The 18,670-nt window shown below is 34.0% G+C and overlaps 1 protein-coding gene across 1 annotated transcript in view; it reads right to left on the bottom strand.

Annotated features, from left to right (window-relative positions):
* Window positions 1-1,701: 1,701 nt before the first annotated feature.
* Window positions 1,702-18,670, bottom strand: part of CDC73 (cell division cycle 73) — a 111,828-nt gene continuing 94,859 nt past the window's right edge. Inside the window, exons 12-17 of the mRNA XM_044002798.1 lie at window positions 18,625-18,660; window positions 17,487-17,574; window positions 9,691-9,852; window positions 8,086-8,186; window positions 5,314-5,455; window positions 1,702-4,746 (exon numbers count right to left, since the gene is read on the bottom strand). Coding sequence (XP_043858733.1) covers window positions 4,710-4,746; window positions 5,314-5,455; window positions 8,086-8,186; window positions 9,691-9,852; window positions 17,487-17,574; window positions 18,625-18,660 — 566 coding nt within the window. The 3' untranslated portion in view covers window positions 1,702-4,709. The remainder of the gene's footprint in view (window positions 4,747-5,313; window positions 5,456-8,085; window positions 8,187-9,690; window positions 9,853-17,486; window positions 17,575-18,624; window positions 18,661-18,670) is intronic.

Raw genomic sequence — 18,670 nt, 5'->3', positions numbered from 1 at the left:
ATAGCTTGAAGGTGCCAGTAGCCCATGAGCTATCCCCAACTCATACAACATTTCATATTATGGACAGAAAAAGAAATGGTTTGATCTCGTATTGAGAATGTACAACCTCAAGAGTAACACTGGTACTCCTGAGACATAAAAGGAATTGGAAGAAGGCCTCTAGAACTTTGGGCAGATCTTCTATTTAGGATTTCTGGGGGAAATGAACAACAATCACAAAGGATGAGAAGGTATAGAAGGGCTACCAATTTATATCAGTGGTAAGGTAATTAAATTTAGACTCAGTAAAAATATATAGTCATTTTTCTTTATTGCCTGAATTGTGTACCATCTGGAAAGTTGGATTCTACTAGAAATAGGGTTCTTTAGCTAATTCTGCTAACAGAGTGGTATTTTAAATGTCCTATGCACTGAGGCATAGTAGAAAGACTTGGTTTCAAGTCCTACCTCTGACCCATACTGGCTGTGTGACCCTGGACAAGTCATATAAGCTCTAAGTGTTCTAGGAGGCTCTCTTTGACTTTAAGAGTCTCCCCGTGTTGTTAAGAATGGGTTCCTCACTCCTCAACAGCAGTGAAATCTCAGATCAAGTCCACCCCATCTTCCTACTCCTCAACCCTATCTTCTTTGAAAACAGAATATTCCATTAATGTAGGCTCCTTGTATTAATATTTGAATGATCAAAATAACTGAATAAGGGCTAAATCCAAGCAGAAGAAATAGTTAAAATTCAAAACAAAACAACTAAAGCTAATGAAATTAATCAAATTTCCTCTTTTCTTCTCCATTAACAAAAAAATAGTTTACTGTCAACATTTCAAAATACACAAAGCCAAATTATGGCACTTGTTAGTTTACTGATGATTTGTTTTTCCACATTGTACATGAACTTTAACCTGATAGGCCAACTATTTCTTGAGGCTGAGATTTTAAATTTTTCATAAACACATTGCTTTAATAAAGTACTATGCATTAACTATGGCTTTTGCATTAAAATGAGCACAGCCTTAAAACATTAAATTTTAAAACCACAGTGTAAGTCATTAATTAATATATTCTTTTTATAAAAACTAAATCAGACACTAGTCACTGTCAGCCTTTTTTAGTTGTTGTTGTTCAGTAGGGCCGCACTCTTTCTTCATTATCCCATGGGCCATACCACAAGAAGCCCTTCTATCCTCCACTATCTCCTGAAATCTGTCCAAGTTCATGCTCATTGCTTCCATTACACCCTCTATCTATGTATCTCATCTTCTGCTGTCCCCTTCTCCTTTTTCCTTCAATCTTTCCCAACATCAGGGTATTTCCCAATGAGTTCTATCTTCTCATTATGTGGTCAAAGCATTTAAGCTCCAGCTTCAGTATTTGACCTTTGGGTGAGTACTGATTGATTTGATCTGACAATTCAAGGGACTCTCAAAAGTCAGCCTTTTTTAGAAAGGGGTAATGTTTGAAGTTTTATACATTAAATAAAATAAATCCAAAAGCAAATAAGACATTCAGAGAGAGGTTTATCTGACAGAAATATCAATTATCCTTAACCATTAATGAACCACTTTAGAAACATATCTCTAGTATAATCAACACATTACCTTTAAGTAATAAGAATATAGGTTACTTTACCCCTGCCCCCCCCAAAAGGCCCTCCTATTTCCACTCTTGCCCAACCCTTAACAAAAGAAGCTTATAGCTCAAACTCACTTGTGAGTCACAAAAGAATTTTATTTAGGAAAAATATTTCCTGCAATTGACTACTAGATAAGTAATCCTACTTAACTGAAGGATTTAATTTTTAGTGTACAGATCCATTAAAAAATGACCCTTTTATTTTCAAAAGCAAAGTGCTTCTGTTTTATTCTGCATGGCAGATAAGAAATGGTTTTACTTCTTTCCACCTTAAATATTCAAGAGAAGTTCCCTCTCAGAAATATACTTCCTTTTCCTCTTCTATTTTCTAAGCCCCACTCCCAACCCTCCAGAATTAATGAAACATTGCCTTGTCTTTTAAATTTAACATCTGAAATTGAAACATGGGAAACAAACTATAAGCTTTAATACTAATTAAAATGAAACATATATTAAACATTGTTTAAATATTAAACAGTAAAATTCTTTTTTCTACATTAAATAAGTATTGACATCTTAGTTTGTCATTAATGGGACCCTGAATAGATCACTGCCCGCATGACCACCAACTGATTATGGGCAAAGGGCAAACAATAGAAAAAAATGAGAAACATAATATTTAATACTTATGTTTTCAGTTCTTAAAGTCAATTTACATTTGAAAAGAAATTTCTCAAAACCACCAAATTCAGGAATGTGTCCTGCACAAATGAAACCCAGTTTTCCCTTTATAGGGCCTGAAAAGCATCTCTATTCATAGAAACTAAATCTTATGGTCATGTTTATTAGTTAATTCATAATTCAATTTAAAAAATTTTTTGCTTATGCATCTTCATTCCTCATAAATTATGTTTTTGCACGCCAATACCAAGTAGTTGTATAGTCAAAGAATTTTGTAATACATGAGCTGCACTAAAAGTGCATCATTCATTCATGCAACAAATACATACTGAGAGCTTACTATGTGCAAGGCACTGTGCTATGTACTGCTTTAAGACTCATAATGACTTTTTATCTGTGAATAAATAGTGATTGCCTGATGTCTGCTTCCCATTCAAAGTTAATTACCCTGGACTGAAATCAGGTACCCAGCTTCAAAACAAAAACCATATAAGTCCACACAAGGTACAGAATATTTCCATTTTGTCTCATGTTCCTTACAGTATTTGAATCTGTGCATATATAGATGTAAGGCAAATTAAAGAGAAAATAAATGCTGTTGAAAGTATATGTTCCCACATCTGCATAAATTGAAATTCATAACACATATAGGTATACATATTAAAAATATTTATGGAAAAAGTAGTTGATGCCTACATATAGTAGTCTTAACAAATATAACTAATGGTTATTTTTTACCATTACAGTTTACAACCCAGGACTACAGTATTTTATCATGGCAAGATTTTTACAAAATACATAATTATGCCTCAAGACTCAGAAAACAAATCAATACTGTTGAGAGACTGTGCTGTGGAAAACTCAAGTCTATGGGGGGGGGGGGGGTGTTCGGGAAAGAGTTAGAGGAAGGAGAGGGAATTGTCCCAATTTTTCAAAAATGGAAAAACCTTATAATACAAAACTCAACTAGAAAACTTTTTTCTACAGAGTTTGAGACTTCCACACAGCAAACATTCTTTTCCCTCTTCACTACTGGTATGGTTTCTGATTAGAAAGTTTCCAATTCTGTACTACTTTTAAATTTCAACATGAGCCCTAAGCAATGCCAGTTTAGCACAGATGAAAGTGTACTTCACTTTTTAAAAGCCATGCTACCCAAAAGAGGTGGTTTGAGAAAATGATGTAAAACAGAATAATTATTACTTCATTTATAAAAACTCAGAGAATTCTAATAATTTTAATTAACGAAAGAGGAAAATCACAAGTGGAAAAGGTTGCTTTGTTGTACACCTCAGATGAAACACTCTGGTCTTTATTCAAAGTGGAGAAATAGGAAAACGGTATATACCTTATTCTAGAAACTTAAAATAGGATTTGTACCTATTTTGTATGATATTGAGGGAACACACAGAAATACCAGAGTTCTTTTACTTCTGTTGTGTTTATAATTTTAAATAATTAAAATGTATTCTTTGGTGCTTGGGAAATTTCATTAATATTAGTGGATAGCATGGGATAGGAAATCCAAGACCAAAATGTAAAGAAAGAATGGCTTAAAATCTCTTTGCCACAAAAAAAGAATGAAAATGATGAAGGTTAAGGATTTTATGTCTGTATGGCAGGATGCATTGAATGAATATTCCATTCTGAAAATCATACTCTGGCTCTCAAAATAAAACGTATTATGACCTATTTAATCTGTGGGTTTAGGACTTCCATTAAGAAAGGTACTCCAGTACATGCCATTATAAACATTCTAAGTTTTCATCACTGAAGTCAGTGGGAAGAATGAACATTCATTAAATGTTTCCATAATAAAGTTTTCTTAGATTGAACAGTTCAGCCACAGCCAAAGGGTGGTTCTTGATTTTTCATTATCCCTTTTAAAACAAAGACTAACAGAATATATAGTACATATACAGGCTGACATTTTGATTCACTCAAAATAGTCACTTCACTTTGCTTAGTTTTTCAAATTCTAGGACTAAAATTTAATATCATTCACAACATAGTATTTTCAAAACATAAAACAATGGAGCAATGAAAAAAATCAGAAAATCAGAAGCAAAGTGGCTAAGAGTCTCATTACATCTATATATACACACGTAACCTGTATTTATCTTCTAGGAAGGAACAAAACTTAAGTGATGCTAATTTAACCAAGGGAGAAAACATCTATCAAAATATACAATTTCCATTACAGACTAGAAGGCTAATATTATTATTTTAAAAAAATAATTGTAAGCAAAAAACCTTTGCTTATAATGATGACAGATATCAACCTGTCAAAGCATGAAGCATCAAATAAGGTCTCAGAAAAAAAGATTCATTTGTGACCTTCATTTGTAAAGTTCTTGACAAATTTATAAATCAAGAGCCTCAGAGTCCCCAGAATGGAGCAGTTTCGTGCTTCTTAATCCAAATTCCTTGGGGAAAATGGTAGCCAAGTAATTCAGAGTAATTCAGAATCTCAAATGGGATTTATGCTTCACCATGTACCTGTAAAATAAATAACACAAAAGAGTATTATTACATTAAGCTAGTGTAAATCAGTGTAATTTGGAGGCAAATGGACTGGAATCAAGTCCTTCCTTACCATTAATTGCTTATGTGACCTTTGCCAAGTCATTTACTCTTTACCAACCTAAGTTTCCTATCCATAAAAGGGCCTTTTTCTGAGGTATCTTCCAGCTGTAGATCTATGAGCAAATATGAAATGTGGGAAGCCAAAAATTTTGAACTAAAAGTATACATATTAAGCAATGCTTAGGTCACTGGGTCATAGAATTATAGAACTAGACCCGGAAAAGACCTCAAAGAATGTAAGATTGCTATTGTACCTTCATATAGGAGAGGAGGGAGAGAATGGGATTCAAGGGATTGGTATGATCAAATAACAGGTAGAGGGGTTAACCTTAGCTAGTTAGTAGAGATATTTTATCCTATGACACTATAATAAGTTTCAGGAATCTGGTTCTACTTTCAAATTTATAATGTAAATGTAAAAACAAACAAGTTTGATAACTAAAGAGTAATAGTGTTTATGTTTTAATTATTTAGATTTACCTGTCCAATGTTTCCCAAAAACGTAAAAACACTGGTCTGTCCAAATGACGTTTGTGATAGCTTAATTCTAATACTGTTACATCCCATTTCTGTACATTTGGATCTAGGCGTACTTCATCATACTTCAGATGAAAGGCTTTAACTACAAAGGAAAGAAAATAAAAGACTGGATTGAAAGAAAAACTGGCATTATTTTACATGAGATAAAAACATACAAATTCATTTATATAATAGGAGAATGAACTGGAAGGTCCAAAAAATAAATTCAGTAATTATTCTATGGATGCACTATAGTTATGATTTAGAAGAAGCTACAATTACTATTTTTGGGGGTGGGGGTGGGGGTGGGAGTTACCAATTTTTTAAAAATCATGTCTAACTGGTAACATAAGATTTCATTATATTTTATGTTTTAACACACAAATAGAAAGAATGTAGATGAAATGATGGAATTCCTTGGATCACACTGTAAGTAAATTTTCTACACATAGAGACTTTCCCAGGATTAAGTTATTTTAAAAATTATACGAGACTAACAAATTGCATGGAAATTCAAAGTCTTCTAACACTAATGGAAAAGATTTCAAGAACAGCCCTACCATCATCTTTCATAGTTCTCTTCATTCTGATGTTGAAAATACAGTTGTAAGTATCCCATAATGATGACAGTTTATTCTGTTGGTTCAGACTTGTGGCTTCATTGGCAAAATGGAAATACTAATATAATAAAACTTTTTTCCACCAATGTAGACCAACATGTCAACTGTAACTTACACTGTCAGAATGGCCATGGGCAATGAGAGGTTACCCATAGTCACAGTGGCAGTGGCAGGATATGAGCCCATATCTTCCTGTCTCCAAGACTGACTCTCTGATATACAATGTTAACTCTCAATGATAATGAAGATGATAATAACAATGTTGACAACGGAGCTGGCACTTAATGACTGTGTGTTTATTGGTAAAGGTATATTTGCTGAAGCTTTCATTAATAATGAGGCAGCTAAAGTAGGTAGGATGTGGATAGAATGCTGGGCCTGGTGTCAGGAAGGCTTTAGTTCAAATCTAGCCCCAGACACTTCCTAGCTATATGATTGTGGGACAGTCATTAAATCTCTATGTGCCTCAGCTTCCTCAACTATAAAATAGAGATAACAGTACCTTTCTTGAAGGGTTACTGTGAAAATAAAGTAAGATCATATTTATAAAGTGCTTAGCACATTTCAATAAGTCATCCACAAAGTATCACAATATCAAGCAATTAAAAATCCTTATTTTTTAAAATATTAACTTGTACCAACATACTCAATAAAAATATAAGTAACTGAATTTTGCTTATAAAGAAATTCATGCACTCAGATCAATTCAATAAATACTTATTCAATGGAAACATTGTGCAATGGGAAGTTAAATTTGAAAGTAAATGATCTGTGCTAGAATCCCAGGGACTCTGATACGTTGCATAAATCATTTAATCTATTTCACTCTAGTTTTTCTTGTTTTTAAGATGAAGGTGTTAGTCTTAGAAAACCTCTAAGCCCAAGTTCTAAATCTATTGTTTTATGTGTGAAGCAAATGAAAATACTTGCTGCCTTCAAGGAGCTTATATTCTACTGGAAATGGGGAAGGGTCAGAAAAGGAAGGCAACATAAACCATAAAAGGTAGAGCACAAAACGGGACAGGAGAATATCACACAAAAAGCTCTAGAAATTTTTGAGGAAGAAGGAACAAAGATAATTCTTGAAGGAGGATGAGGATTTTGAAAAGCTGAGAAGTCCAGTTTGGAAGGCAATCTAAAATAAGGCTAGAGAGCTAGGTCTACAGCCAGACTTCTGAATACTTTAAATTCCAGGTTAAATTTTTAATTTTATCTCAGAGCCATTGAAGGTATAATTTAAAAAATAAATAAAATAAATCCAATTTAGGTAAATTGTATAATGAAAAATTACTGTTCAAATTAAGGTGGAATTAAATTGATTTCTACATGCATATGAAGAATATAAGCATATAAAAATCTGCAAATCAATTGCACATTTCAAAATTAAAACACTTTAAACTCATTTAATTTAAAAATAAGTCTTATACTCACAACAGACTATTATTAATCCAGATTGGTATTATGGCCAAGAAAAGCTTGATCTTAGTTTACATATAACTTTTACAGATGGAAATTTTTTAAGTTTTACAAATTACTAATATGGGAATGAACTATCTCAATGACAAACTCTATGAGTAGAAAGCATTAAAAATACTCTATTGGGGGGGGGGGGGGGCTAGGTGGCCCAGTGGATAAAAGCACCGGCCCTGGATTCAGGAGTACCTGAGTTCAAATCCGGCCTCAGACACTTTACACTTACTAGCTGTGTGACCCTGGGCAAGTCACTTAACCCCCATTGCCCCGCAAAAAAACAAAAAACAAAAAACTCTACTGGGAGTTTGTTGTGTCTTCTAAGTGTGCGTATATAAAATTTAGAACAGATGATTGCCAATATCAAATACCAAGGTCTTATAATGATTGTACTAGAAGGTTTCAATCAAATCATGTATTCAGTGCTTGCTCCATAAAAGGAATTATGCTGGGTGCTAGAGATACAAATCAAAAACAGGACAGTTCTAGCCCTCAAGAAGAGAACATACATTTCACAACAACTACAAAAATGCAATTATTCTTTTTTCTACTAAATGGGGGGGGGGGGGGGGGCGAGAAACCACCACGTGATTCACAAATATTGTAAGGAGAAAATAATATCAAAGAAAAATGAGAAACTCACTTTTAGCAAATATATCAACTGGTGATCCATCAGGTAACAGCCATGGCCAACCTTTGAACTGCCATGCGGGGCCCTGTACAAAAACTGCCACAACACGATCCCTATAAATAGAAAAGAAAGAAAAGACACTCTTATTAAAGACCTTGAGTTTTAGTTACTGTAAATCCCTAAGGAACCAGTCTCATAATTATTCATGTGACAGAATCTGCTGTCAACACTACTGTGAGGCAAACAGAGCACATTAGCATAATTTCTCTTTATAATGTCACTATTATAGCACATTAATGACTGCTATACAACCAGTGCATCTGCTTTTTTGTGGTTATATGTCTTATCAGCACAAATACACATAAAGCTATTTTTATATGTGATCCTTTTGGTCTTTTATGCCTGTTTCTTTGCTACCTGAAAACTGATCTTAAAAGACAAATTTATTTTGATTGTTACCAAAATTAACTGACTTTAATATATTATTTTTAAATTTTAAAAAATTCATGTTGATTCAACAAAAGTGAAATATTATAGTACAGTAAAACATTGAAGAGAAACACATTGTTAGTCTTACAATGCTAAATAAATGTAAGCTAATGTTTATTTTTAAAAGCAGTATTTTCATATATAATCTACATTTTCATTCTAGTGGTTGCAAGAACTACCCTGCTAGTATAATAGTCAATAGTGATATTAAAGACAAACAATTAACATTGTTATACTGTTTGTTTCATAGTGGGATCACAGATCTTGAGTTGAAAAGGATCAGAGAAGCCAAGAAGTTGTAAACACTCCTTTTAAATAGAAGAAAACTGAGTCCTAAGGAAATTAGGTGACTTACCAAAGGTCAAACCAGTATTAAGTCCAAAATCAACATTTAAACCTGGTTCCTGACATCAGAGCCAGCATTCTTTCAATTGTACCATAAAATATAACTGTGCTTTTATAATATACTTAAGATTATTAAAATAACAACTTCTTCAAAAGTAGCCTTAATTTTAAGAAAGCACACATTTTTAGACTTCTATTTAAACAGAAGTTTAAGAACATTTTCTTTTACTATATAAGAGAAATATTAAAGGTCATCAAGTTATTAAATCTCTGAAATAATCTAAGTAAACTATCATTTAATTTTGCTTTAGCAAGAGATTGATGACCAGATTTAAAGGGTCTATATACTTGGTGGAAATATTCAAATACTAGGGAAGAAAATAAGTTTAAGTACATTGTGTGTAAAAAAAAGTGTGTATAGTGTATGTTGCACATGCACGCACAAATGATATCAATCAAGCTTTCAGAAAGACAAGTGGCCTATAATTAAAATAAAAGTTAATATATTATACTATATTATTATATTGAAAATATAATGAAATACAATGAAATACAATTGAAATACAATATATTATAATATTATTATATTGAAAATATAATGAAATACAATTGAAAATATAATGAAAAACAAACTGGTTTTTTTCTAAGTTAAAACAGATTTAGATTTCAAAGACCAAAAAGGTTTGGTTTTACTGATGAAGAAACTTGAAAGCTTATGAATTTAACAACAAATTTAAAACTAAAAGAGTTAATGAATTGTTTTAAACTTTAAAACCATCTTACCAGTCTTGAGGCATCAGTTTGAGAGGCTGATCTACTACTCGATAGGGGACTGTTACACTTATAGCAGTACCCCCAGGCTGCATCTGATCTTTTCTTCTCTGGATGAGTGTTTCATTTTCTCGTTGGCAGCCTTGTTTTTTCTTCTCATCTGATGGGACAAATCTTCCAGAAAACAGAAATCAAAAAAGAGATTAATATCACAAAATATCAGAATTAGAATGGACCTCAGGAGCCATCTGGTCCAATCCATACTTGAACACTGTATTTTAATTCCCACAGTTTTATCATAGAGTTTTTGTTTATTTGTTTGTTTTGTTTTTTAATGAGGCAATTGGGGTTAAGTGACTTGCCATGGGTCACACAGCTAGTAAGTGTTAAGTATCTGAGGCCGAATTTGAACTCAGGTACTCCTGACTCCAGGGCCAGTGCTCTATCCACTGCGCCACCTAGCTGCCCCTATCATAGAGTTTTGAAGCTAGGATTTTTGTTTTGTTTTGTTTTTGTTTTTTGGTAAGGCAACTGGGGTTAAGTGACTTGCCCGGGGTCACACAGCTAGTAAATGTCAAGTGTCCGAGGCCAGATTTGAATATCATAGTTTTAAGGAAGATCAATTTTCAAACATTGATATCCAAATCTGAATATTAAAGTCAATAGAAATTTTAATGTAAAAAAGTATGAATTTCAATATGGTAAAATTTTATGTATTATAAATACAAAGATTAGCAATGCTTAACCGTAAGACATATGACCTTTGTCTTAAAACACTCACCATTCTTAATACCAGAAACTACAAATCATATATTATCTACATTTTCATTCTAGTGGTTTCAAGAACTATCCTGCTAGTATAAAAGTCAATAGTGATATTAAAGACAATAGGTAATACTTAATTCCATTCTCCTAATTTACATTATCCTATCTTCTCTGCTTTAACTGGAAACCCTAATTCAACTCTAATACCTCAACATTCTCCAAGTGCTTCAGAGAAGTACTACTACTACTATTACAAAGATATTTATACTATATTACCCACTGACAAACTTTACTTACAATGGCACCCAAACCATGACAAAACAGAGACACCTGAAGAGAGAGGGTAAAAAGGAAGCACATATTAAGTCTAGGGGGATACACCCAAGGAGAATTATCCTTATGCTTTGCTCTCATCCCTGAACAAAGGCTCATCATCATGTAACTGTAAATGTTAATGCTATGGTCAGAAAAATGTTTTAAAAATGATGATGATGAGTCACTAAATATCTGTTCTCTCTTTCCTAAGTGTCCTACATAAAAGTAAAGAATTTACATACTATAAATCTATCTTAAACCTTTTTAATTCCTTGGGCACTTAGGTATTTTAGTATTTTACTTTGGACCCATGATCATTTTGGTTATGCACTCTATTTATGCAAGTTTATGAATATGATATATACAATTCCTATAAGCACTACACTTAGCACAAAAAGACCAACAAAAACACACATTTTACTAACTGAATCATTAGCTTATATTAAAGCTGCTATCATTTATTTAACCATCTATTATGTATAATGTTTGATGTCAAGCACTATATAAGATACCAAAATAACACTATTAATAAGTTGCACAACAGTACAAAATAAAACTATATGTTAATGTATCTGTTCAACTGCTGTAAGAGCAAAGTTTTAGAAAAATGTTAATTAAGATTACCCACGGGGGAAAAAAAGATTACCAATGACCATTAAATATCATTTTAATTAACCCTTCAAATCTGAATGAGGATCTGGGCAAATAAGGGCAAGGACTAAGAGGGGATAAGTACATAGATAACACTTTTATCAATCTTCATCCTTCTGGGCCTCTCTGTAACTTTGCAATCACCCTCTTCTCTTGGATACTCTCATCTCTACTGATTTGGGGGATGTTTCTCTCCAGTTTCTCTGTTGGACTATCATTCAAGTCACGTAGGATAACCATGGGAATTAGGTTCCTTGAGGTCCCGTAGACATCTTAAATTCAACAAGTCCAAATCTGAACTCATTACCTTTCTCTCCAAACTGTCCCCTCTTACTGTCATGACAAAGACAATCTTCCTAGTCACACAGTCTTTCAACTTAGGTGTCATATTCAATTCCTTACTGTTTCTCATCTCCTATATCGAATCACTTCCTGTCATGTCTATCTTCGTAATACCTCTTGAATAGACACCCTTCTCTCCTCTGACACTGTCACCAACTCCAGTGTAGGCCCTCATCATCTCATGCCAAGATTAATGCAATATATAGCTTGCTGTTTAGTCTTCCTGCCTCAAGTCTTTCCCCACTCCAATCTATCTTCCATTCAAATATCAAACTGATCTTCCAAAAATACAGGACCAATAACACTAATAATCTATATTCATAAAATAAGTTCAATAAATTTCAGTACCTTTAGGATCAAATAGGAATATTTTTTTTTACTTCTAAAGTCCTTCATAATCTGGCTTGTTCTTACTTTTTCAATCTTCTTACTATTACTCCACTTCATATACTCTGCAATCCAGTGACAACTGCATCTTCACTGTTTTTAACTCATACACAACACTCCATCTCCAGGCACCGAGAATTTTCACTGGCTGGCTGACAAAACTGGGACTCTTTCCCTCCTCATCTGTTTCCCAGTTTCCCTCAAATATCAGCTAAAATCTACTTTCTGCAATAAGTTATTATCAGTCCTTCATATCTTAATGTCTTTCCTTCTTAGATTATCCTCAATTTATTCTGTTTAACATAATGTGTCTGTACATAGTTGTATGCATGCTGTCTCCCTCATTAGACTGAGTTCCTCAAAAGGAGAAACTGGACTTTCTGGTTTTTGCCTTTCTTTGTATCCTCAGGGCTAAGCACACTGCCTAGCACTTAATACACTGGTGACTCTACTATGGAAATTAAAATTAATATTACACACAACTGTTTCACTCATGCAATATCAAAGTCAAACTAATTCCAACAAAGGGTACAACAGCTTTGCCATTTCTACAACCACAGTTTTGGAAGTATCTTGTTACATTGACGTTCTCTTCTAGTGGTTAGATATACTTAATGCAAAAGTGAAATGAAACAGAGGGAACCACTCCTCTCAGAAATAAAAGTAAAAGTTAAGCCAATTTTATTTTATCCTGACTACCTTATATAAAAAAAAGAAACAAAAACATTTTTGATTCCATGTCTTTTGCCACAATCTCCATAAATCTAAAGTTATTTAACCTTCACTACTTTCCTATGTGTTGAGTACTTATCTCTGATATACAAACCTCAAAAGAGATAATCATAGTGTGATGGGTAAAACTAAATGTGTGTGGTCACCTGTCCCCTGTGTGGGGAAAGCTAACTAGGACAACAGTTTAACAGTTTAGGTAGTAAACATTTATTAAAATATATTAAAGGTTAACAAAGAGAGAACAAGTATCTCTGAAAGAATAGGAAAACCCTAACTACCTCAACCACTCCTAGTTCAGTTGCCAACCCCAGGAGGTTCCCCGGACCAACTCCCTAAACCAACTGCCTCACACACACTGCTTCAAGCTGATTGGTTGAGAGTGGTGTCATGTTGATGTGAGGTAACTTCGGGACACTGAACTTTAGAAAGGTCAACCCGTGCTCTCACCGCAGGGGGCCACTGGTAATAAAAATATTATCACACTAGGATACACAAAAAAATTTATGGACAATCTAAAAAATAATTTAACTATCTGAATTTCTGCTTTCATTTATTCTGGCAGTGTAGCATGGTGGATAAAGTGCTAGACTTGGAATCAGAAAGAGCTGAGCATAATCTTGTCTGACATTTACTGTGTGACCGCAGATAAATCATGTAACCTCTGAGCCTGGACTGAAAATGAGGACTACTAAGACCTGTACTTGTAACACCCAGTTTCTCATAGGGTAGTTGGCAGGCTCACATGAGATAAAGCTGGAAAACATTTTGGAAACCTGAAAGTTCTATATAAGTACCAACTATTGTTATTGTCAAGAACACTAAAATTTCAATGCAGTAACTGGCATTTAAAAGTTTAAAAGCTGGTATGTTTTAACATTCATATAGGTAACCATGATAAAATATTTACTACTTGTTTACCAATTAAGTTTGAATAGAGCAAAGCCAAACAACCAAAGAGGCCACAATCCTACGGTAAAACATTTTTAATTTTACTTTTAAGCTTAAGTATTTCAATGTATAATACCTCATTGCAACTGACAGCTTCCCTGTAGTGTAAGTCAGCTGGAGGCCTTGCTATATAATTAATGCATAATTGAAAACCCCCCTCAACACAATTATAGTACCAGCTGTAGCCCATAGTTCATCTTGGCATAGATTCAGTTTGGGTTCTGCATAAAGTTAAATATTCTTTTTTTGTCATTTCTTCAAAAAGTCCCAATTTAAAAAAATATGTGGCTCAGAACTGACAAAATTAAGTTTACAAATGAATATTATGAACCATTATCAATTACTAAAATGTATGATGTGGAAATAAATTTTATTTAGATCGCAAAGTAAAAAAAACGAAAGATACATTATAAAACAAAACTCGCTAATTAAAACACCTTAAACACTGCAATAAAATATTTTCTTAAAGAAACAGTTACCCCTGCGAGACACTTATCAACCTGCACTATCCTCAAAGTTTTGTTTTGTTTTGCAGGGGAATGAGGGTTAAGTGACTTGCCCAAGGTCACACAGCTAGTAAGTATCAAGTGTCTGAAGCTGGATTTGAACTCAGGTCCTCCTGAATCCAGGCCCTGTGCTTTATCCACTTTACTACCTAGCTGACCCCAAAGATTTATATCAAAATACAAAAACTAAAATAATTTCTAAGGAAAACAATAACTTTAGAATATTGCATAAGTAATTTATATATTTATACAATGTACTTTTATCCCTATAACATTGCCTAGTGCATTAAGAATTAGTTTGGGGGCAGCTAGCTGGCAAAGTGGATAAAGCACCAGCCCTGGATTCAGGAGGACCTGAATTCAAATCCGGCTTCAGACACTTGACACTTACTAGCTGTGTGACCCTGGGCAAGTCACTTAACCCTCAGTGCCCCGCAAAAAAAAAAAAAAAAGAGTAAATATTAATAGATAATGACAGTGAAGACAGAACTGTTCCCAATGTATATACAAATTTTTAATAAACTTGGTATACTTAAAACTTAGATTTCTGTAGAGTTGGGAGTCATTTCCAAATAAACTCTATATAGTGAGACCATAACAATTTGTCATAACAAAGATCAAAACCAACACAAAATTAGAATAAAATTAAGAAGATATAGTTTACATCTGAAACCAACTCTAAGGATATGCATTTTATCCTACAGTTAAGTTTGTGCCACACTCTTGTACAGAGTAACGTGATCACACCTGTGTTTTATGAATATCAATTTAGCAGTTCTATGGAAGATGGAATGGAGCAGCTATGTCAAACTCAAATAGAAAAGAATACCTACAAAGTTGCATATTGACTTAGAAAACCACAAATTGACGTTGTCTTTGATCAATTATATTTTTATGTATTTTGTTAAATATTTCCCAATTAGTTTAATCTAGTTAGGAACATTCTAGAGTTTGGACACCTCTGAATTAGAGAAAGGAGAGATTAAACAGGGAGACCAAGTAGGAGGCTTTTGCAGTTATTCAGGTAAACCTGAAGGCCTGAGCTATGCTGGCCACATGAGCAGAAAGGGAAGAGATGAAACAGATGTTGTGGAAATAGACTCCACATTGGCATGTGATTAGATATCTGGTTTAAGTGTCAAGGCAAAGTCAATATAAACTGAAAGGGTAGGGACCTTGAATGACTAAAACAATGATGATTCCATTAAAAATGCAAATATATGGAATATGGATAAGTATGGGAAGTAAATATAATAAGCTATCTCAGGTACTGTGCTAAACACTGGGGCTACAAAAAGAGACCAATCCCTGCCCCCACCCCCAAAAACCCAACCCCAATCTCTGCTCCCAAGGAGCTCATTATTAACTGAAGGAGACCATATGCAAACAACTATGTAGAAACTATATGCAGTATAAATTAAAGGCAATCTCAGAGGGGAGGCATTAAGCTTAAAAACTAGGAAAGTTTGCTTGTTGCAGAAGGTGGGATGTTATGAAGGAAGGAATAAGAATAACATGACTTCACAACTGACTGGATATGAGGGATGATAGAGTGAGGAGTAAAGGATGACATCTCAATGATATCCAGAAGGCAGTAGGTAATACGAGAATGGAATTCAAATAAGAGAATAATTGTTAGCATTCATATAGCACTTTAAGGTTTGCAGAGTTATCTCATTTGATCTTCACAACAACCCCATAAGATGGTGTTGATAGATTAGGAAAAAGGCTGAGTAAGGTTAAGTGACTGGCTCAGGATGACATGGTAAGTGGCCCTGGCCAGATATGAGCTCAGGTCTTCCTGACTCCATGTCCAACACTCCTACTCACAGTATTATCTCCCTGCCTCTAAGCAGGAAGGACCACTTTTTTTTTTTTTGCGGGGCTTTGGGGGTTAAGTGACTTGCCCAGAGTCACACAGCTAGTAAGTGTCAAGTGTCTGAGGCCAGATTCGAACTCAGGTCCTCCTGAATCCAGGGTCAGTGCTTTATCCACTGTGCCACCTAGCTGCCCCCAGGACCACTTCTTAATTATCTGGATAAGATCAAACATTTTCTTTTAAACCCACCCAAACAAGGAAGAACAAGGAGAAAAGAAGCTCTAAACTAGAGAGTTTTAGTGTGTGTGTGTGTGTGTGTGTGTGTGTGTGTGTGTGCGTGCACACACACATACTGATTTAATATTGATATTTGATAAAATTGCTTTCCTTAGAATTACTCTATATTTTATTTTATGCATTTAAAAACAACATGTTGAGATGGAATCCTATACTGCTAAAGTGGTCAATGATGCAAAAAAAAATTATGACTCTCCCCCTCTAAAATTAAAAAAAAAAATTATCCACAAAAGCTTGAAAAAACCAGAGGACCTAGCAAATCTAGTAAGAAAATTTAAATTCTAATGTTGGTCCTTCTATTAACTGGCTGAAAGACATTTGAGTATATCTAAATTTGTCTGATTCATACTCACCATATTACTTGTTTCCCCAATCCTTCTAACAGTTCTTTAGCAAACTACACCTCAATGTTGAAATTTCATAAAATTAAGAAAAAATATATACTATTTTGGACTAGGTGGCTCAGTGGAAAGAATGATGGGCTTAAAGTCAAGAATGTTCATATTCCTGATTTCAAATCTGGCCTCAGACAACTCCTAGCTGTGTGACCCTGGTTTTCTATAAAATGACCTTGAGAAGGAAATGGCAAACCATTCCAGTAACTTTGCCAAGGAAACCCCAAATGTAGTCATGGAGAGTCAAACACAACTGAAATGAATGAAATACACACACACACACACACACACACACACACACACACACACACACACACACACACACACACACATATATATTTATTTCAAAAAACTAATTTTATGACTCTTGATCTAAGTATGTTGCTGATATTACATAAAATGTTATTACAATCATGTGAAAGACTTTAAATAAGAGGCAAGTCACATTTAATTGTTTAAAAAGTCTCCAGTCATAAAGGACTTAATAAATACCATTTCAAGTGATATGTATACATCATGGAACCAGTAAAACAGTAAGACCAAAGCTCAACAATCAACAATAAGTACTACAGTCAGTAATTACTAATTCTGAATGTCACTTTTATATCTGAGGATAATCTTTTGGAAAATGTATGTTCATCAACTACTTACTTTAGGTCCTGCAGAAGGTCTTTTGCATTAAGCATGGTTATTAAAGAGGTGGTAGCTGCTGGAATAATAATAATGGGTGTTCGAGATCCTGCAAATGAGAAGAGGTAACAAATGTTTTTAATAAAAGGAAATGGAAATTAAAAAACAACTATAAAGTGCTATCTCACCCCAAATTCCAATAGTCATTTTTAGAGGGACTAGGAACACAGTTTGTAGAATTATGAACCAGTCCAATCATTCTTTTTTTTTTTTTTTTTTTTGCAGGCAATAGGGGGTTAAGTGACTTGCCCAGGGTCACACAGCTAGTAAGTGTCAAGTGTCTGAGGCCGGATTTGAACTCAGGTACTCCTGAATCCAGGGCCGGTGCTTTAACCACTGCGCCATCTAGCTGCCCCCCCAATCATTCTTGAAATCAATTTGTAGTTATGCAAGAAACATCACTCAACTGCTCATACTCTGACCCCTTCTGCTACTGGCTAAGAGCCCCAATAACATCAATGACAGAAGAAAATGCCATGTCTGCCAAAATATTCATAGTCATACTTCCTGTAGCAAACAAAACAAAGCAAAAAACAAAAACACCTGGAACCAAAAGAAGTGCCCAAATGAATTGGGAATAGCTGGGCAAATCGAGGCATATGTTATAGCAGAAAATTATTGTACTGAATGAAGAATTCAGAGAAGACTTGTATGAAGTGATAGAAAGTGAAGTGGAACTAGAATAAAATATACAGAGAGACTATAAAAATGTAGCAGAATACAACAGTAAAAGATCAAAGGCACTAGTCAATATTGCTTCTAGGAGGCTGATTTTGAAATATATTTAGTTATTTTTAGCAGAGAAGTGGTAGAGTATGAATGAGTAAGAAAATGTTATATACTGTTAGCTGTGCTCACTATACTGTACAGTTTTACTCAATTTTTATTATAAGGGAATGAGGAACTATTTGTGAGTAGGGTATTATTAGGAAGTGACAGTAATATTAAATATTAAAAGTGAATTTTAAAATGTTTTAAAATAATTGAGATGATGATCATTTAATCAAATACATTTTCTTCCTTAGCTGAAAACCCATTTATCTACAGTGTTCACATTTATTGTGAGGGAAAAAAAAATTAGAATTATAGAGGCACTTACCTTTTTTCTGGTTTGGAGGAGGTCTTGCTTGGGAAACTGTAACAAA

The sequence above is a fragment of the Dromiciops gliroides genome, chromosome 4 (assembly GCF_019393635.1).
Source record: "Dromiciops gliroides isolate mDroGli1 chromosome 4, mDroGli1.pri, whole genome shotgun sequence".
Lineage (NCBI taxonomy): Eukaryota > Metazoa > Chordata > Mammalia > Microbiotheria > Microbiotheriidae > Dromiciops > Dromiciops gliroides.
Note: the sequence above shows the minus strand (reverse complement) of the source record. Positions and strands in the feature narration are given on the sequence as shown.